The sequence below is a fragment of the Aethina tumida genome, chromosome 4, assembly GCF_024364675.1.
Source record: "Aethina tumida isolate Nest 87 chromosome 4, icAetTumi1.1, whole genome shotgun sequence".
Lineage (NCBI taxonomy): Eukaryota > Metazoa > Arthropoda > Insecta > Coleoptera > Nitidulidae > Aethina > Aethina tumida.
In genome coordinates this window covers 6,956,933-6,979,516 of record NC_065438.1, presented here as the reverse complement: position 1 = coordinate 6,979,516, position 22,584 = coordinate 6,956,933, and the positions used below count along the sequence as shown (strand labels likewise).

Below are 22,584 nucleotides of genomic sequence, written 5' to 3'. Positions count from 1 at the left end.
TTGTCTATCAGGGAAAGAACAAGGTGGAAGACATCAATCTAAACCCCATTCACTTGTACCATTTAAAAAATAACATAAATCCATTAGGGCACAATTGGGTGCAACTTCAAAAAAGTGTGACCAGCCTTAAAAACTGCCTCCAACAAAGGGAACCCATAAAAGTTAATAATTGCAAAAAGACCAGTCGGTAGCTGTGCAATAAATTATGGCTAAAAAGTCGCCATGGTCCATTCAAATTGACACTTTTCTGAATAAAAAAAAGCCTGGCTTTGAGGGCGATAATGTGCAATGAAGGTCGCTTTATTGCCCCAATAATTACGGAATGTTGCGCAAATGTGGGTTAAGACCAGAAGCCGTTCCTGGAAGTTGGACAATGTAAATTTAAATCGATATGGTCGACTTTTTGGTGTGGCACAGTTTCACTTTCAATGTTAAAACAACGATGACAACATGGACCGGTGAAGGAAGAGTGTCATTATCACCGGGGGATACGTTTCCAAAAATTAATGCAAACTATGAAATATAATAGCTCTATTATGTTGTGTGCACCTCGATCCATACCTGGCCGTCCAATTTCATACCGTGCATCTGTCACGTATTTAATTTTGGGGTTGTGCCACCCCCGCACGAGTGAATGACATTTTGCAATCTCCTAACGAGATGTTCGAAATTCTGTGTTTTACCGCACCCCCCGAGCTAAAATATTCCAATATCATAAACGTGGAATACGTTCTGCGGTGTTGGGTTTAATTTTTCATTAGACACAATCGAACTGTCGCCGTGTTAATCGTGTTTGGGGCGATTAACGAATAAAATTCCCATTAAGGGATGACGGCCACAATGCAAGGTACGATGGCGTCGCATTGAAACGAAAATCCGTGCATCTGTCAAAAAGACGACCTCCCCCGCATGACTCACGGCGATGGAAATTGCGAAAAGTCGCACCGTGGCACAAAATACAACCCCCTTTGTGTCCATCTCGGCTTGGAACGTCTGAATTAATTTTTGGGGGGATCAATGTGTAAATAAAAGATAATAAATGACTTTTCCAGTTTACAGTTTGTAATATCTGTGTAAAGTAATAAATGATTTAATAAGTAGACGTGGTGATATTATATTATCATTAATAATTTATGTTTGTTTAAAATTTTAGGTCTGTGATTACATAAAATTGGGACACAATTCATTCATGTTCAAATAGTTGGAAAGTTACACGAGGATTGATTATATTTTAATTAGACAGTCGATTTACATCAAAAATAGAACACTTAACAAAAGCTTGAAGTGGATTTTTAAAGTAGATGTCTATTTTAGTAACTCCAATAACACTTTTTATTGAGTTATGATTTTTTAAAAGAAAATATTTAATAATATAAGGTGTTAAAAATTTTAGAGCAGTTAGAACAATTGCACAATTTGAAAAAAAGGTGACCTTAATTATGATTAACACATGACATGACATTTTTTGAGATATTTCAGTCTTAGTGTTTGAAGAAAATTGAAATAAACATTAAAACTTAAATATTTCGAAAACGGCTATGTCAATCAAAATAATCAAAAACATCTTTTTTATTATAAATTGCACAAAGATAATAAGAAGCTTAAAAATTTTAAAAAATATTCAGTGGCGTACAAAATAAGGCGAAAAAAGAAGACAACCCCTCAGAATCTACACCACTGTACCATTATGAGCAAAGTTTATTTCATTGAATGGTAAGTACGCACAATTTAGCAAAAAAAGGTACCCTTGATTATTTTTGATTAACATAACCATTTTTGAGATATTGTAGTTTTAATGTTTGAAGAAAATTAAAATAAACATTGAAACTTAAATATTTCAAAAGCGACTATGTTAATCAAAATAATCAAAAATATCTTTTTTATTCTAAATTGTACAAACATAAGAATAAGCTTAAAAATTTTAAAAAATATTCAGTGGCGTACAAAATAAGGCGAAAAAAGAAGAGAACCCCTCAGAATCTACACCACTGTACCATTATGGGCAAAGTTTATTTCATTGAATGGTAAGTACGTACAATTTAGCAAAAAAAGGTACCCTTGATTAATTTTGATTAACACAATCGTTTTTGAGATAATTCAGTTTTAATGTTTGAATAAAATTAAAATAAACATTGAAACTTAAATATTTCAAAAACGACTATGTTAATCAAAATAATCAAAAACATCTTTTTTATTCTAAATTGTACAAAGATAATAAAAAACTTACAAATTTTAAAAAATATTCAGTGGCGTACAAAATAAGGCGAAAAAAGAAGAGAACCCCTCAGAATGTACACCACTGTATCATTATGGGCAAAGTTTATTTCATTGAATGGTAAATGTGCACAATTTGGAAAAAAAGGTACCCTTGATTAATTTTGATTAACACAACTGTTTTGAGATATTTCAGTTTTAATCTTTTGAAGAAAATTAAAATAAACATTAAAACTTTCAACAATAACTATGTTAATCAAAATAATCAAAAACATCTTTTTTATTCCAAATTGTATAAAGATAATAAAAAGTTTAAAAATTTTAAAAAATATTCAGTGGCGTACAAAATAGGGCGAAAAAAGAAGGGAAACCCTCAGAATTTACATCACTGTACCATTATGGACAATGTTTATTTCATTGAATGGTAAGTACGCACAATTTAGCAAAAAAAGGTACCCTTGATTAATTTTGATTAACACAATCGTTTTTGAGATATTTCAGCTTTAATGTTTGAAGAAAATTAAAATAAACATTAAAACTGAAATATTTCAAAAATGGCTATGTTAATCAAAATAATCAAAAACATCTTTTTTATTCTGAATTATACAAAGATAATAAAGAGCCTAAAAACTTAAAAAAATATTCAGTGATATACAAAATTGTGCGAAAAAAGAAGAGAAACCCTCAGAATCTACACCACTGTACCATTTTCGCCAAATTTTGTTTCATTGAATGATAAGTACACACAATTTATCAAAAAAAGTACCCTTAATTACCACTGTACTATTATGGACAATGTTTATTTCATTGAAGGGTAAGTTCGCACAATTTAGCAAAAAAAGGTATCCTTGATTAATTTTGATAAACACATTTTTTCAGTTTTAATTTAAATTAAACATAATATTATAAAATTAATATAATATGGTAATATGATTATTAATACTGTAAATAACACTCGGTATCAAAACGGTTTTTTGTACTCGTAATTCGTGATTCGTTAGAAATTTTTGGTGAATCACAAGTTAAATATTTCTGAAATTAACTTCAGATATACAATAGATTAGATTTCATAAAATATATACGTCAGCAAATTTATTAAAAAAGTTGTAGATTACTTTAAAAAATTATTTAATCATCAACTTTAATTACAATCATTTCACTCAGAATTTTTTTGAAGAAATTTAGATTAAATTATTTGTTGATAAGTTATCAAATTTTTTGAATAATTAATATTTTATTAAAAGAGTGAATTTTGTTATTAAGTATAAAATTATTACCAAAAAAATTTGATTAAATTAATGATTTGCTCCAGATTATAAAATTAATTATTGGTCCCCAAACCCCCAATCAAACCAAACGATCCGCCAAAACCGCCATTAATTAAATCCATCAAAACTCCCCGCAACTTTTCCATGGTGCGTCCGATTTGTTTTTTTCGCCGCGCGGAAAAGAGCGAAAGGGGGAGACCGGAGAGCCGGCCCGAGGGATGCCGTAGGGCGAAATGGATTAAACCACCCTCCGATCCGCAGCCATTTTAGATTTTATTACCGTTCGATACTAAAACATATATATATCGGCAGAGACTGTCATTCGGGGTACGAAAAAGGGGACCCCTCCACCGCCTCCACCCTCCCTGCCTACATTACGGTTTCTTTCTTTGATGGCTTTTCCGTCTCTGCGACCCGAACGTTTTTTTTTTTTCCTTCGCTTCCTCCCGTTCCTGCGACGGTTTTTCTTTATTGCCCGCCGTGAGAATGGCATTGTTCCGAGAGGGAAAATCGCGCCATTCATATTCAACGGACCCAAAAATCAATTGGAAATTTATTCATTAGTTTTTGGAAGTCAGACAGTAAAGACGGTTTATGTCGGGGGTGAAGGAAAAAAGGATGCTTAGCGGAGAAATTTACTGGCTTTCTTAGATAAACGCGACAAGATAAGAAATCATTTTTTTATTTATTACCCTAGTTTGCAGATTATGACAAATTTCGAGCATAATTTATGGAGAACTACAAGAAATTATATTTTTGGAAATTACAGAACTTGGAGACACATAGGTCTATAAAAATAATTCTTGGGGGAGTTGGGAAGTTGTTTTAGTTCTTCTAGTTCTTCTTAAATTGTTGAGTAAATGTGACTGTGGTATTAGATAAATGAGTAATTTCATTATTTAATGATTACAGTGGTGGACAGATATATATTTGTTAAAAAATTCGATGAAATATTGGCAATGGTCGTTTGAAATTAAATTTTATGACATCTCAATTAATAACTAAAATTCATTTAATTTTGATGTTTTTTGGTGTTTTAATCGTGATTATATGTCGTTCCACAAGTTTTCAATTGTATTTAAATCCGGATTGTACGCTGGCCAATCGAAAATCTCAACATTTTTATCTTTAAACCACCTTTGAACAACTTTGGATGCATGCTTCGTATCACTATCACGCATGCAATCCATGTAATTGGTAAATTATCGTTGGCAAATGGTTCCATCACATCTTTCATGATGTCTCTATATACCTAACGGTCCATTTTACCAATAATTTTCTTTAATGGTTCTATACCATGCCAAGGAAAGGAACCCCAAACCAAAACTTTTCCTCCACCATGTTTCAATGTTTTTGTAGTGTATCTGGAATCCAAAGTGTTATTATGAGGACGATGAATGTATTTTTTACCATCTGATCTTGTTTTATTGAACATTCATCACTTCAAAGTACCCTTCGCCAAAATTCTGGAGGATGATTAATACATTTTTGTGGTAACTTTTCTGATACCAATAATTTCTTTACTGAGATATATCCTTGCAAGTTTTGTTCATTCAGTTGACGTCTGATTGTTCTACTAGACACACTGATATTATATGACCCAATTAATTAATTTTTTATTTAACTAGAAGACAAGAAATGGTGTCGTTTATTGATTTTTCCAATTTGTCTGTTGATAAAAGGAGTTGTTTCTTTGTTAGGATATTTTCTTATTGTATTTTCAATTATGTTTATTGTTTCATATTCATTAATAAGCATTGTAAACAATTTTTCAGAAGGATCTTAAGTTTTAAGCAATATTTAGTCCTTGATATTTCATATTAATTATCATTTTCCTCTTCTTTGGAGAGCAATATTTCTTTCTTCACACTGAAAGTGAAAGTATTTAATACGATAATATAAATTCTGCTAAGAATAAATTGTTAAATACGTACCCAAATCAGATTAATATATGCCTTTAAAGTAATATTGTCGACATTTATAAGATATGTAACAAAAAAACAAAATATAAAAATATATTTTTTATACTGTCTGGACAAAATTTGAATTAAATCCTTTTATAAAATATCTTTTTTAATTTCTGTATTATTCCTCTGTCCACCACAGTATGATATATTGAGCTGAAATTGACTTATTTTAAAATAAATACATATAACAATCAATCTGTCTAGACGAACAAGCTTAAAAAACACTTTAAAAATAAAGTTTTCTATTAAAAAAAACTTCAGAACAGATTAAAGTATTTTTGGGACCAAACTTTCTGTGGCAAAGATTAAATCCCTTTATTGGAAAATCCCAAGTGCATCGAAAAAACAATGGTGCAACTGCAGGTCAGTGGAAAAAACTGGAATCAATAAGTACAGCTGGTCAATTCCCAAAGGGTTGAGACAGTTATCAGGTAAAGACAAACCCCAGTCACGATTTCGTTTCATGCCCGCCACAAATCACCCCGAAAATTTTAACTTATCATGGATCAATATTTGATGTTGATAGCGGGTGTTCGTCGAATTTCGTCCACTCTATAACCTACTCAAGTTTAGATTGTCGACGTTTTTACGCTATCGCCTATAAATAATGACGTGTAAATATTTGCTTGTCGAAGTAAAATTTGTTGAACTAGGTTAGTAATAGTTGGCTCCTTTTGTGTCGCATCAATTAAGGCATGAGAACCACAAAAATCACTGCGTCGTGTGAAAAATATTCCGATTTCGACTCATCCATTGTGGTGGCCCAACAATGAAACCCTTTTCGACAAAAAGTGCAAAGTACAGGCTCACTTGCGGTTCTTTTTATTCGAAAAAAAAGGTTATGGGAAAGGTGCATTTTTTGCATGACAATTGCCTAACAAAAGAATAGTAAAATTGCCAGCCTCGTTTCGAGTATTTGCAAAAAATATTGTGTCAATTCATATTTCTACCTGAAAGGGGTGAACCTGTACACAAACCAGGTACAGGTAATTTTTCCCTCTTTCAAACGTAAAATATTAATACCATTTTTTGCTTGATATTTTGAACATAATTGAACTGTGGCGTGTTTTAATATGGGGCCAATTAATTAGACCGCACGTATTTAATAACATTTTATGATTGACATGACCTTATCGAAAATGTACGTTTTACGTAAATGTTAAAACGGGCATTTAGGGTCCGTCAATCACTGTTTTGTGTGGGTTTAAATTTTAATTAAACGATTTCTTTAATAATCACTGACTGACTGTGATAGAAAATGGATTTTGATTATCTGTTTGAACTTTCATTTAGTATTAAAAGATTAAAATAACATATTAAATGAGTAAGAATTAATCTCTATGTACATAATTTAATTTTTTAAGTAAATTAATTATTGAAAATGGTTTTTGATAAAGAATTTAATGAACATACCTTCTTTTTTTAAGTGTTGATATCAAAATGTGACAATTGATATTTAAACCTAACAAAAATGTAATAAAAAACTCAAAGAATATAAAAATAACTGAATAGATTAAATTATTTTAAAGTGGCACTTTCTCCGTCATTCCATTTGTAATTTATAGAAAAGGTTATGTTGTACAATAGGCAACCACCTACATTCATTGGAGTATAGGGGGTTGCCTACTGTAATTCATTATTAGTTACCATCAAAGATTTAATAAAAACGTACTAAATCTTTGATTGCCACATATTTATTAATATTTAAATTATGTCTCTCTATAATATGCCACGTTTCTTTCTCTACTTATTTTAATTATCCTCCTTTTAAAAAATTTTTTAAACTAGTGCCCATAATTATGGGGACTAATTAAAATATATAAAAATATAAGTATTACTAATTAAATAGAATACCAACACCTATAATGTTTATTAGTTTAAATTATTTCGTTTTTATATGCCACCATTTTTTCTCTAATTATTTTAATTAATTAATTAAATGTATTTATACAGTAGAGGCCATAAATATAGCGATTAAAAATATGGGAAGTACTACTTAAAATGGATACCAATACCTATAATTTTAATCAACTAATCAATCTGATTATATTCTTTAAAAAAATATGTATTATTTTATTTTTCAATGAACAAAATTGCCATAACTCTTTACTATATAGTCTTTCGGTGGGGATGAATAGTTTTTAGTGACGAGTCTAAGTTTAATTTATAAAAACTGCTTATGTTAAGTATCCTACAGGGACAAAACTACATAAAACGTTTATTATATCCTCAGTGACACATGGTGACAGTTCTGTTATGCTATGGAGATGTTTCAATTTTTCTGGGGTAGGCCCCCTTAGACAGATTTATGTACAGGGATATATTAAACAACAATTTGCTTCCATATACTGAAGAAATGATGCATTTAATGGACGTCTTTTAACTTGAAACACACAAACACAAATCCAAAACTGTAACGTATTGGTTAAAAGATCAAAGAATCTTTGTTTTGTCTTGCCCATCCCAATCTTCAGGTATCAACCCTATAAAAAACTTGGAGCATCATGTTTATAACAAAATTCTACATAAAAATTTCAGAATAAGGATATTATATAAAGTGTTAATGTTAATTAAACAACACAGATTAAATCATTAAATATCCTTTTTTAAATTAAAGTCTCACTCATTAGTCAAGGAACTATAAAAGCTTATTTGAAAATAATAATAAAAAACGCATATAATTAATAAGAAGTATTAAAAAGCTTATTAGACACATGCTAGATATAAAAGAATGTTGTTATATTTATTATAATATAAACAAATGTTTATCATTTGGTAAATCTGGTACGACCTGGTGATTACGAAGCTGTTTGCACTTAATTATGAAAACTGTATTGGATAAATTAGATCTAAACTCCGTTATAATTAGTGTGATAAACTATAATAATTATTGTTATTGAATAATCTACAACATAATAAAGAATTATTCTTGATAGTGTTATAACGTTAAGTAAGTAAATAAGTGTAATTACTGTGCTGATTTTAATAAAACAACACGTGTTTAGTTCAATTTATAAATACCAGATACAAAAATTATTTAAACATAATATGAACATTTCAACAACAATTTATTGGTCATAATGTATAAACAAATTATAAGTTACAACAATAAAACTAAACGGGTGTGTCACTTTCACAATTAATAATCATAATTTCATCAAAACTGAATATACATATACATAATTAATACTACGAAATGTTTTATGCAAAAGATAATAGGAGTCTTAAAAGACAGGTTGTTCATTGTTAAATTAAAATTTGAAGACAATAGTCGGTTTTTGTTTTAAGATGACCATGCAAATTTATTTACAATACTATAATAAAATGAAAAGAAATAATTGTCAGGCAATTTTTCACAGTAACAATATTATTATATTAAGGTGTTGTATTTTTTTTTTTTTTGAATTATAAATGTTTCCACGCAAGTAACTGTTATTATGTTGAGTCCAAAAATTCAATAGGAATTTATATCAGAAGTGTTCCATTGACAACAATGTAATTAATTAAGCCCAAAATATTGAGATCTTGATTGAGATAGAACCATAAATAACAAGTCGGACTAATCTATTCAAATTCGAATGGGGATTTGTTAAGCAACAAAGTGATATCAATTCTATGGTAAACTACATACACTAATGAGGAACTATACAAGATATCAATAATGATAAACATATAGGTGAACGCAAGACATGACAGGACGTTCATGGAAGATTTTATTTTGTTTTTAAGCCTCGCAATTATAATGGCACTTAACATAAGCTAATGGATTCGTCACAGTCAAAATGCTAGAATTCATAATGGTGCGCATAAACTTTACATCTAACTGTAAAACGCGTAAATTACACGTAAAACCTTTGAAATTTCCTCGTTTAGAAAAAAATACAGTGTTTGATTAACATCGGTTTTGTTTAAACTACTAATTAACATTCTGCCGGGTCAAAAAACTGGTGTGGGAGCAGCGCATAATTTGGTTTTATGTACAGATTTCAGATGCGACGATTTTTAAACATAACAGTATTTGAACAACATCAAACGACTTTAGTTGGTGATTTATCACGATGTGAGAGATTGCATTGATCTTCCATGTTTTCTATAGGGTTGAAATATTTCTGTATTTAATAGTGAGTATATATGCCTTCCTCAACTTCTTCGAAGTTCGGCACAAGGCATTAATTGTATCAACCGGTGGATCAAGTCTTGGGATACCTTCTTCCATTCTCTCTGATGCTGTTGAATTGATTCTTGAAGGTTATTTACGGGTTCCAGATTTCTTATGCATCGCCTTAGAATGTCCCAAAGATGTTCTATCGGATTCATATCGGGACTATTCGCTGACCACTCCATAACCCCCAAATTATACTCTTCAAAGAAATTTTGAACAACTTTAACAGTGTGGTGTTGCATTATCTTGTTGTAAAGTGAAATTTGGTCCATACTGATTCATGAAAGGTAACATGATAGGTTGAAGAATATCGTCAATGTATCGCCTGGCCATCAGGGAACCGTTCGCCAAGACGTGAAGGACTGTACGTCAGTTTGAGGTTATACCACCCCATACCATTACAGATCCTCCTCCAAAAGCTCTTCTCTCAGCCACAGTTGTATTCAAATATCGTTCTCCTCAGCGTCTATAGACTCTTTGTCGTGCTTCATATGATCTTAAACAAAACCTGGATTCATCCGTAAAGAGAACCTGACTCCATTGCTTCATGTTCCAGTTAATGTGTTCATTAGTGAAGCTTCTTCTCATTCTCCTGTGTGCTCTAGTTAATTCAGGAACAACAGCTGCACGTCTTGAATGTAAATTGACTTCATGAAGTCTGTTACGTACGGTTTGAGTAGATAAATGTGTCCCTGTGGCCATAAAGTGAAGGTTTCTTAACTGGTGAGCTGTTCTTGTTCACTCTTGAAGTGACATCTGAACCAAATGTCGATCTTCTCGAGGAGTAGTCAGTCTCTGACGATCAGTATATGGTCTCCTATGACTGATACCAATATCTCTGCACCGATTTCACAATCTGTGAATAACCGACTGACTTGTTTGGAGCAAGTTTGCCACGTACCTCTACGATCGACCTTCTTATAGAAGTGCAAAGGCCCTAACAACTTCATTTCGATTGAGATGTCTTCTTTGTACAACAGGTCTTCCAAGGGCATCGTTGTTCTTGACACAGCACGGTGAAGACGACCGATAAACATTGTTATTCGAGAATTCTGGAGCATTTTATGATAAATTTCAATTATTTTAGTTTGTCTACAGACTCGTCACCAAAAACTACTCATCTCCACTGGTTTGTGATCCACTGAATTTGATCCTAAGCAAGTCAAAATTGAACTTTCACATCTTTAATATTAAAACCAGGGTATTTCTTGTAGGTGTGGGGTCAAGCAAACCCCCAATCACCAAGCATCTTCTTACAGTCCTTGAACTAATTTCAGCAAGTCCCTTTTCCTCCAGATTGAATTGTTTTGTGACATTCGAATTATTCAGATTATTGGTTATCCTTCAAGTTTTTCAACCCCACCAATTTGAACAACAACAACAACCGATTTCAGTTGGTGATTTACCACGTTGTGAGACGATTCCATGGACAAATTAATGGGCACGCAATCAAACGGCATAAAATGGAATAACAAAGTTGCAACATGCACGTCTTTAAAATTGCCGGTCGAACTTGTTTGATTACACTCAAATTACATTTCAAGGCGTATAATTTTTCGTAATGGAGTCGCATTTTTACGGGAGCGCGATGGCAAAAAACGCCGTCCGAATGAATAACAGTGTAATTATTCCTGTCGGGATCTCAATACGCGATGCGATTAGCCGGATAAATTGTAACTAATATCGCGGGGCATAAGTTGATACAGTCATTAGGCTGTTCCGAGTGGAAAAATAAATAATTTGCTCGCCGGTGGCCTCGCATAAAATGTACTACTGCTACATGTGCGTCCAGTCATGCGAAAAAATTATTCCGGACCAAATAATTGTATGCTACTTATATCTAATACCGAAACGAATTTATAATTACGGTTTGTCATACAAATGTAACTAATTTGAGATAATTTCGAAAATGTAATCAAAGCATGTGGCGACATCTCTTCTAATTTGGATGAACTGGTATTTGAAAATTTTATTGTAGGAAGTTTCCTGTTATTATTACATCCTTTTTTGTTTAGGTCTTTATATGGGATATATTTTTTTGACTTTTTGACAGTTTTACTTGAATTCTTAACTTTCTTGAGCACCTTTTGGAAGTATCTTAGATTTGTTCTGAACATAACACAGGGAAAACATTAAACAAATAAATGTTCCATACTGATTTCTACCGCTGTATATAATAATATATGTATAATAAAATAAATATGTTTGCATACAATGATGTGCAAAAGAAGCTAAACGCATCTGTTTGATATTCATCAATTTTTTGCCCATAAATTAAACTTCAAGCATATGCTAAACAACATAAAATTTAGTCTAAAAACTAATTGGATTTCTTTTGTGGAAAAACTGGAACACAAAGATGAACACACATTCATCTCAGCACTTGATTGCATTAACATATTGGTCAAACAAGATTTTTGCGAGTCATTTCACACATATTTGTTCAATTATTTATTGGATGGTACCGTTATGATTACAAATCCATATTTACATTAGTTAAACGTAAATTGTGCGTGATTTATAGTGCTTTTTGCCCACGAATATACAAGATTGATGCCAGCAATAAACCTGTAATTAAACTACACTAGTTTACTCAACAAGTTTTTTAGAGAAAAGATGGATGAACAAGTTCTAAGCAACTTCATAACTGTTTCAGTTCAGTGACAAAGATATATTGAATATAAAAAACACACTTTTCGCCTTTTTTTTCTTCCAAACGTTAAGAAAACAGATCAAGAAGATTACTTTATTGTATTTTGAATTATTAGGCATGTATTAGGTACCATACATCCAGTAGTGGACATTATTAAGACAAATAGGTATCGATATTTAAAATGTAAACGCATAAATATGCGTATTTTTTGAGATACCATCTTGTACACATTATTTACACACTACAGTACATTTCATGTTACAAAAAACTCGTTTAATTCTTGAATAACATTGTTTATAGGTCGTCTTCATGGTGTTGTGTCATGAACAACGATGCTCTTGGAAGACCTCTTGTACAAAGAAGACATCTCAATCGAGATGAAGTTGTTAGGGCCATTGCACTTCTGCAAGAAGGTATCAGTCATAGGAGACCATATACTGCTCGTTAGAGACTGACTACTCCTCGAGAATATCGACATTTGGTTCAGAGTCACTTCAAGAGAGGACAAGAACAGCTCGCCAGTTAGGAAACCTTCATTTTAAGGCCACAGGGACACTTTTATCTACTCAAACCGTACGTAACAGTCTTCATGAAGCCAATTTACATTCAAGACGTGCAGCTGTTGCTCCTGAATTAACTAGAGTACACAGGAGAATGAGAAGAAGCTTCGCTAGTGAACACATTAACTGGAACATGAACCAATGGAGTCAGGTTCTCGTTACAGATGAATCCAGATTTTGTTTAAGATCAAATGAAGCACGACAAAGAGTCTATAGACGCCGAAGAGAACGATACTTGAATCCAACTGTGGCTGAGAGAAGAGCTTTTGGAGGAAGATCTATAATGGTAAGGGGTGGTATAACTTCTAACAGATGTATAGTCCTTCACGTCTTGGCCAACGGTTCCCTGATGGTCAGACGATACATTGACAATATTCTACAACCTATTGTGTTACCTTTCATGATTCAGTATGGGCCAAATTTCACTTTACAACAAGATAATGCAAGAGCACACTGCCAGAGTTGTTCAAAATTTCTTTGAAGAGCATAATTTGGGGGTTATAGAGTGGCCAGCGAATAGTCCCGATATGAATCCGATAGAACATCTTTGGGACATTCTAGGGCGACGCATAAGAAATCTGGAACCCGCAAATAACCTTCAAGAATTAGCTCAACAGCTTCAGAGAAAATGGAACAATGTACTTCAAGACTTGATCCACCGGTTGATACAATTAAAGCTTTAACGTTACGTCGAAAGGAGTAGAGGAGGAAATACTCAAATTCAAATTAAATTCAGACTCCTCTCTAAAAATTGCTCGTTCCCACTGTTCTGTGGTCCAGTGAATGTGATCCTAAGCAAGTTAAATTCTTCCCACAGTCTATGAAATAATTTCAGCAAGTCCAATTTCCTCCAGGTTCACTTGACGATAAGATTTAATTGTTTTTTGACATTCCAATTATATAGTTATTGGTTTTCTTTCAAGTTTTTAGGACTTAGACATATTTTTTTGTTGCTACAACACGGCCAGTTTCTCTAACTTTACTAATAATATAAGAAACTGACTTATAGACCCATAAACTCTTAGTCATCTCTTCTTGTTTCTCTCGGTCTTGGTAACGCTGAATTATATTTTTTCATTTCAACTAATGATTAAATAATTATAATAAGCAAAATACCGTTAGTAAATAATCGATTTAAATTCACAGCGAGCAATGAAAGACAATAAAGTAAAAAGTTGATGTAATTTTGTCTACTGAAAAATGAAAAAGTATGGAATTTTATATAGAATAAAATTATATTGATCAATTGCGTGGTAAAGACAACAATAACAAAAAGGAACACTATATGCTAGAGGTAAAAGGTACAACTCATATTTTTAATATATTTTAATAAGTTTCTATAATTATGACCACTACTGTACAATAAATATAATAAATTTCTTTATTTTGTACTATAGGAGTAATTAAACCAAATAAAAACTTGTTTTATACAATTAAATGTAAATTATGTATAATTTAAAGTACTTTTATTGCCTACAAATATTAAAGATTGATTCACAACAAAATTGTAATTAAAATGTTAACACCAATTGGTAAATTAAAGTATAAATTTTTATAATTTACTCACAATGAATTAATTAAGTGTTTTAATTCGACAGATAAAAACGGTACTTCATCTATAAAAGATTATTGTGTTACAAAATACAATAATTAGAAGTGTTACAAATGTTTATCGTTAAATCACAATGCTGATTACTTGCGCTCAATTCGTTTTGATCATCAGTGGAATGCAATGCACAACAATGACGAGTTTTTCTTTATTTAACCTAACGGTGAATTATTGAAGATGGTAGGTACTTAAACCTTAAGCTAATAAGTCGAGGACCTTACCCGACAAATATTTGATCAAATAAAAAACGAATTTCACGATGGACAAGTCCAAGAATTTACTCAAAGAACAAAAGATTGTAAAACGTACACTGAAAGTGTAAGATGGTTTGTAGTTTGTGCAGTTCGCTTAGCTTACGATAATTAATGATGATATTTAAATATGCAAAATCACATAATCATCTGCAGCTCGTCTCAAGTAGTGCGTTGAAAAGATTGCCTAATTAACATGGGTACTTCCTTTCGATTATAATCATACATCATTTAATCCAGGTCTCTGATCTCTACTCCCAACTTGCCTCGTATTGACTAGTAAAAACTTATAACGTTAAATCCAATAACAAACGTTACAAACGTATATTCCATAGAGACCTTCTTCGAATTGCTTCCGTGCATGTCGTCGATGTTTATGGGCTCAATGGGCCCGCACAGATTCGTGTACACCTCGTTACATTTCACGCCCACGCAGCCCTCGCAAGGTGAGCCGGGTCGAAAGACCGGCTGCCCTTCGCGATTGCCCGTCCTCCCGTACAGGCAGACCAGAAAGAATATTTTGTTGACGAAATGATGGGACATGGCGCAGCCGACGTGCGACGTCCTCGCCCACACGATCTGCGTGAAGTCCGAGAAGTACTTCTGCGGTATTTCGTGGAACTGCACGAAGATCGACTCCAGCTTGTTGTCGAAGACTATGTTGATTTGGTCGTACCACTCCTGGATGAGGCTCAGTATGTGGTCGTCGGTGAAGTACTCGTCGGTGGAGGTTAGGTTCTGCTTGTCCTGGAAGATGATCCGATAGTTTTGGCCGATGCTGCTAAATCTAAAACACCACAATTTTATACCGCCTCATTTTGTGCTGAGTTATCGAACCTTCTGGTGGTTTTGCAGAAGAGTTTCTTGATCTCGCACATCCGCACCTCGCAGGTGGCGACGAACTCCAGGCCCAAGTCCCACGACAACGCCCTCATGTTGCTCGGCTTCGGTTTGTAGCCTCTTCTCTCCAAATCGTCCGGGAACATGTTCCTCAGCTGGTTGTGCTTTTCCAATATGGACAATCTGAATTTGTCGTCGAGCGGCCTGTACTCGCAGTTTTCGACCACCTCGCATTCCGTTCCCATTTTGCACAGGAAGTTCTTGTCCTGGGCTTTCTCGCATGGGAAGTCGCAGAAGTCCGTGACCTTGATCGGGTCGTAAACTGCTCCGAAACATACGAAAATATGGATGATTATCAGTCGTATGTTTAGATATGTCATTTCCAGATGACAGGTGAAATATAAATATTAAATTTGAGCCACAGATAACACATTTTGAGCCTATTCCATCTCATTGATCTATTCTGGTCACATTTTATAATTTGATGTAGTTCCATGGCATTTTTTTTAAAGCAACAGAAGATGAAGTAAATGAGGAAGTTACAGGAATTTGGTTTTGGTTTAAAGATGACAATGACTGCAATAAGAATGAACAACATCAAGGTCGTCCTGAAACCTGCACACTCATCAAGAGACCACACGATCATTGCAACTTTCCACTGCTTCCTGAAAAACTTACTCAAAGACAAAATACTTGAATCGACAGAAAATATGTTTTATTTCAAGCATTAAAGTGTTAAAAGGGAAGTTCTACCTCATCCACCATATAATTGAGTTATACTATGATTTGAAGGTGACAATGAATGTATTGAAGACGAATAATATTAAGGTTGTCCTGAAACCTGCACCAACGAAGAAATTAGACAAAATTCTTGCAAAACCTATGTGGAAATAAGTTACTCATTAAACTGGGAATAATCATACATTAGAAAGAGTTTTCATGTAATGAATTTCATCAAAATGTTGGATAAATGCACTCCATATTTATTAAATGTTTGACAATTGCCAATTCTCTTGTTGAACCTGACGTAGATGAATTCCTTATCTATTGTATTGTTACATGGAACAAAGAATGAGTTTGCATGACTCGCCAGTTTGATCAACGAGATGAAACTTGTACACTTGGTGAAACAGTGCTTACAAGTTTTAAATCCCAGTAAGTTTTTGATGACTATATGATGGTCAGGACGTAAAATTTTATATATTGATCACTTATCAAGAGACCACACAGTCAATGCAACTTTCCACTGCTTCCTGAAAAACTTACTCAAAGACAAAGTACTTGAATCAACAGAAAAGATGTTCTACTTCAAAGTTTAAAGAATTAAAAGGGAAGTTCTACCTCATCCACCATATAATTGAGTTATACTATGATTTGAAGGTGACAATGAATGTATTGAAGACGAATAACATTAAGGTCGTCCTGAAACCTGCACCAACGAAGAAATTAGACAAAATTCTTACAAAACTTATTTGGAAATAAGTTACTCATTAAACTGGAAATAATCATACATTAGAAAGAGTCTTCATGTAATGAATTTCATCAAAACGTTGGATAAATGCACTCCATGCATATTAAACGTTTGACAATTGCCAATTCTCTTGTTGCACCTGACGTAGATGAATTCCTTATCTATTGTATTGTTACATGGAACAAAGAATGAGTTTGCATGACTCGCCAGTTTGATCAACGAGATGAAACTTGTACACTTGGTGAAACAGTGCTTACAAGTTTTAAATCCCAGTAAGTTTTTGATGACTATATGATGGTCAGGACGTAAAATTTTATATATTGATCACTTATCAAGAGACCACACAGTCAATGCAACTTTCCACTGCTTCCTGAAAAACTTACTCAAAGACAAAGTACTTGAATCAACAGAAAAGATGTTCTACTTCAAAGTTTAAAGAATTAAAAGGGAAGTCCTACCTCATCCACCATATAATTGAGTTATACTATGATTTGAAGGTGACAATGAATGTATTGAAGACGAATAACATTAAGGTCGTCCTGAAACCTGCACCAACGAAGAAATTAGACAAAATTCTTGCTAAACCTATGTGGAAATAAGTTACTTATTAAACTGGGAATAATCATCCATTAGAAAGAGTCTTCATGTAATGAATTTCATCAAAACGTTGGATAAATGCACTCCATGCATATTAAACGTTTGACAATTGCCAATTCTCTTGTTGGACCTGACGTAGATGAGTTCCTTATCTATTGTATTGTTACATGGAACAAAGAATGAGTTTGCATGACTCGCCAGTTTGATCAACGAGATGAAACTTGTACACTTGGTGAAACAGTGCTTACAAGTTTTAAATCCCAGTAAGTTTTTGATGACTATATGATGGTCAGGACGTAAAATTTTATATATTGATCACTTATCAAGAGACCACACAGTCAATGCAACTTTCCACTGCTTCCTGAAAAACTTACTCAAAGACAAAGTACTTGAATCAACAGAAAAGATGTTCTACTTCAAAGTTTAAAGAATTAAAAGGGAAGTCCTACCTCATCCACCATATAATTGAGTTATACTATGATTTGAAGGTGACAATGAATGTATTGAAGACGAATAACATTAAGGTCGTCCTGAAACCTGCACCAACGAAGAAATTAGACAAAATTCTTGCTAAACCTATGTGGAAATAAGTTACTTATTAAACTGGGAATAATCATCCATTAGAAAGAGTCTTCATGTAATGAATTTCATCAAAACGTTGGATAAATGCACTCCATGCATATTAAACGTTTGACAATTGCCAATTCTCTTGTTGGACCTGACGTAGATGAGTTCCTTATCTATTGTATTGTTACATGGAACAAAGAATGAGTTTGCATGACTCGCCAGTTTGATCAACGAGATGAAACTTGTACACTTGGTGAAACAGTGCTTACAAGTTTTAAATCCCAGTAAGTTTTTGATGACTATATGATGGTCAGGACGTAAAATTTTATATATTGATCACTTATCAAGAGACCACACAGTCAATGCAACTTTCCACTGCTTCCTGAAAAACTTACTCAAAGACAAAGTACTTGAATCAATAGAAAAGATGTTCTACTTCAAAGTTTAAAGAATTAAAAGGGAAGTCCTACCTCATCCACCATATAATTGAGTTATACTATGATTTGAAGGTGACAATGAATGTATTGAAGACGAATAACATTAAGGTCGTCCTGAAACCTGCACCAACGAAGAAATGAGACAAAATTCTTGCAAAACCTATGTGGAAATAAGTTACTCATTAAACTGGGAATAATCATCCATTAGAAAGAGTTTTCATGTAATGAATTTCATCAAAATGTTGGATAAATGCACTCCATATTTATTTAACGTTTGACAATTGCCAATTCTCTTGTTGGACCTGACGTAGATGAATTCCTTATCTATTGTACTGTTACATGGAACAAAGAATGAGTTTGCATGATTCGCCAGTTTGATCAACAAGATGAAACTTGTACACTTGGTGAAACAGTGCTTACAAGTTTTAAATCCCAGTAAGTTTTTGATGACTATATGATGGTCAGGACGTAAAATTTTATATATTGATCACTTATCAAGAGACCACACAGTCAATGCAACTTTCCACTGCTTCCTGAAAAACTTACTCAAAGACAAAGTACTTGAATCAACAGAAAAGATGTTCTACTTCAAAGTTTAAAGAATTAAAAGGGAAGTTCTACCTCATCCACCATATAATTGAGTTATACTATGATTTAAAGGTGACAATGAATGTATTGAAGACGAATAACATTAAGGTCGTCCTGAAACCTGCACCAACGAAGAAATTAGACAAAATTCTTGCAAAACCTATGTGGAAATAAGTTACTCATTAAACTGGGAATAATCATCCATTAGAAAGAGTTTTCATGTAATGAATTTCATCAAAATGTTGGATAAATGCACTCCATATTTATTAAACGTTTGACAATTGCCAATTCTCTTGTTGAACCTGACGTAGATGAATTTCTTATCTATTGTACTGTTACATGGAACAAAGAATGAGTTTGCATGATTCGCCAGTTTGATCAACGAGATGAAACTTGTACACTTGGTGAAACAGTGCTTACAAGTTTTAAATCCCAGTAAGTTTTTGATGACTATATGATGGTCAGGACGTAAAATTTTATATATTGATCACTTATCAAGAGACCACACAGTCAATGCAACTTTCCACTGCTTCCTGAAAAACTTACTCAAAGACAAAGTACTTGAATCAACAGAAAAGATGTTCTACTTCAAAGTTTAAAGAATTAAAAGGGAAGTCCTACCTCATCCACCATATAATTGAGTTATACTATGATTTGAAGGTGACAATGAATGTATTGAAGACGAATAACATTAAGGTCGTCCTGAAACCTGCACCAACGAAGAAATGAGACAAAATTCTTGCAAAACCTATGTGGAAATAAGTTACTCATTAAACTGGGAATAATCATCCATTAGAAAGAGTTTTCATGTAATGAATTTCATCAAAATGTTGGATAAATGCACTCCATATTTATTAAACGTTTGACAATTGCCAATTCTCTTGTTGGACCTGACGTAGATGAATTCCTTATCTATTGTACTGTTACATGGAACAAAGAATGAGTTTGCATGATTCGCCAGTTTGATCAACAAGATGAAACTTGTACACTTGGTGAAACAGTGCTTACAAGTTTTAAATCCCAGTAAGTTTTTGATGACTATATGATGGTCAGGACGTAAAATTTTATATATTGATCACTTATCAAGAGACCACACAGTCAATGCAACTTTCCACTGCTTCCTGAAAAACTTACTCAAAGACAAAGTACTTGAATCAACAGAAAAGATGTTCTACTTCAAAGTTTAAAGAATTAAAAGGGAAGTTCTACCTCATCCACCATATAATTGAGTTATACTATGATTTAAAGGTGACAATGAATGTATTGAAGACGAATAACATTAAGGTCGTCCTGAAACCTGCACCAACGAAGAAATTAGACAAAATTCTTGCAAAACCTATGTGGAAATAAGTTACTCATTAAACTGGGAATAATCATCCATTAGAAAGAGTTTTCATGTAATGAATTTCATCAAAATGTTGGATAAATGCACTCCATATTTATTAAACGTTTGACAATTGCCAATTCTCTTGTTGAACCTGACGTAGATGAATTTCTTATCTATTGTACTGTTACATGGAACAAAGAATGAGTTTGCATGATTCGCCAGTTTGATCAACAAGATGAAACTTGTACACTTGGTGAAACAGTGCTTACAAGTTTTAAATCCCAGTAAGTTTTTGATGACTATATGATGGTCAGGACGTAAAATTTTATATATTGATCACTTATCAAGAGACCACACAGTCAATGCAACTTTCCACTGCTTCCTGAAAAACTTACTCAAAGACAAAGTACTTGAATCAACAGAAAAGATGTTCTACTTCAAAGTTTAAAGAATTAAAAGGGAAGTTCTACCTCATCCACCATATAATTGAGTTATACTATGATTTGAAGGTGACAATGAATATATTGAAGACGAATAACATTAAGGTCGTCCTGAAACCTGCACCAACGAAGAAATTAGACAAAATTCTTGCAAAACCTATGTGGAAATAAGTTACTCATTAAACTGGGAATAATCATCTATTAGAAAGAGTCTTCATGTAATGAATTTCATCAAAACGTTGGATAAATGCACTCCATGCATATTAAACGTTTGACAATTGCCAATTCTCTTCTTGCACCTGTCGTAGATGAACTTCTTATTTATTGTATTGTTACAGGGAACAAAGAATGAGTTGGCATGATTCGCCAATTTGATCAACGAGTTGATCTTGTACATCTGGTGAAACAGTGCTTAAAAGTCGTAAACTCCAGGAAGTTTTTGATGACTATATGATGGTCAGGACATAAAATTTTATATGTTAATCACTTATCAAGAGACCATACGGTCAATGCAACTTTCCACTGCTTCCTGAAAAGCTTACTTAAAGACAAAGTACTTGAATCAACAGAAAAGATGTTCTACTTCAAGCTTTAAATAGTTAAAAGGGAAGATCCACCTTATCCAACAAATAATTAAGATATATCTACGATTTGAAAGTGACAATGAATGTATTTAAGACGAATAACATTAAAGTTGTCCTGAAACCTGCACCAACGAAGAAATTAGGCAAAATTCTTGCAAAAAATAGTTAAAAATAAGTGAGTTTGAACGAGTTGAAGTAACTCTGAGATTGATCTTTTTTCAGTTTCAATAATCCAACTACATTTTTCGGTGGCATGAATTTATAACGGTGATTATTTGGTTAAATAGTATTTCTGGTACGTAATATTATTAATTTTCATTAATAGAGACGCCTATTTTATATATTTTTTATAAAGTGTATTAAAAATTTGTTGGTTTTCAACGAAATTATGTGTATTAAAAAGATAGGTGGACAAAATATTCTTATTTATCGAAACTAAATAATTATTGGACGAAAATTCCATCGTAAAAAGTCAGTTTTATGACTTTTTACTGTGGGAATAAAATCTTAATAAAGCTAAATATGTTTAGTTACTGATGTATACATTAATTGCATTCAAGCTTCATCAAGATGTTTTTTATAATCCAATCGAAAACCAACATTCCACTATATAAATTTAACAAATAAAAATAAAACGGCACAAAGTAATTATTAAAGCATCTTCCAACGTTTATCCTGTGAAAGAACCAGGCATATTAACATCAATTCCCCACAATAGATTGAGTTGTAGGTACGAGATCGAACAATAAACCTATAAATTCATCACGCAACTCTTGTAATTAAATATTTTGAAATCTCACACCATAAATTGTTTTACCGTTAACGAAAAAGGTGCAAGAATGGAATCTGTTCACATCAACATAATAATTGTTTCGCTACAAAAGCGCTAAAAACAATTCAATTTGTCCAAATCGAACGTTGGGATACTTCACTCGTTGTTGAATTCAGTTTCTACAATTCTTTTTAAGTAATCACACGTCAGTCCGGAATCGAAAATGGACCGGATCTCGTCAATCCATGTACTTACAACCAAAACCGACAGAAATCAA

General features: G+C 32.9%; 1 protein-coding gene across 2 annotated transcripts; it reads right to left on the bottom strand.

The window, feature by feature from the left end:
- Window positions 1-14,268: 14,268 nt before the first annotated feature.
- LOC109605018 (venom allergen 5-like) lies at window positions 14,269-15,924 on the bottom strand. 2 transcript variants are annotated; one of them, XM_049966349.1, is made up of 2 exons: window positions 15,494-15,924; window positions 14,269-15,431 (listed from the first exon to the last, which is right to left on the bottom strand). In XM_049966349.1, the coding sequence occupies exons 1-2, from the start codon at window positions 15,902-15,904 to the stop codon at window positions 14,961-14,963; spliced, it is 882 nt and encodes a 293-aa protein (XP_049822306.1). In that variant the 5' UTR covers window positions 15,905-15,924; the 3' UTR covers window positions 14,269-14,960. The 2 variants fall into 2 exon arrangements, with proteins under 2 accessions (XP_049822306.1, XP_049822305.1); XM_049966348.1 differs by having other exon boundaries at window positions 14,269-15,471; window positions 15,522-15,924.
- Between the last annotated feature and the right edge of the window lie 6,660 nt (window positions 15,925-22,584).

Coding starts and splice junctions, on each gene's coding strand:
- LOC109605018 (XM_049966348.1), bottom strand. CDS start 15,904: ATGACATATCTAAACATACGACTGATAATCATCCATATTTTCGTATGT. Junction 15,472..15,521: donor TTCTGCAAAACCACCAGAAG/GTTCGATAACTC, acceptor GTGGTGTTTTAG/ATTTAGCAGCATCGGCCAAA.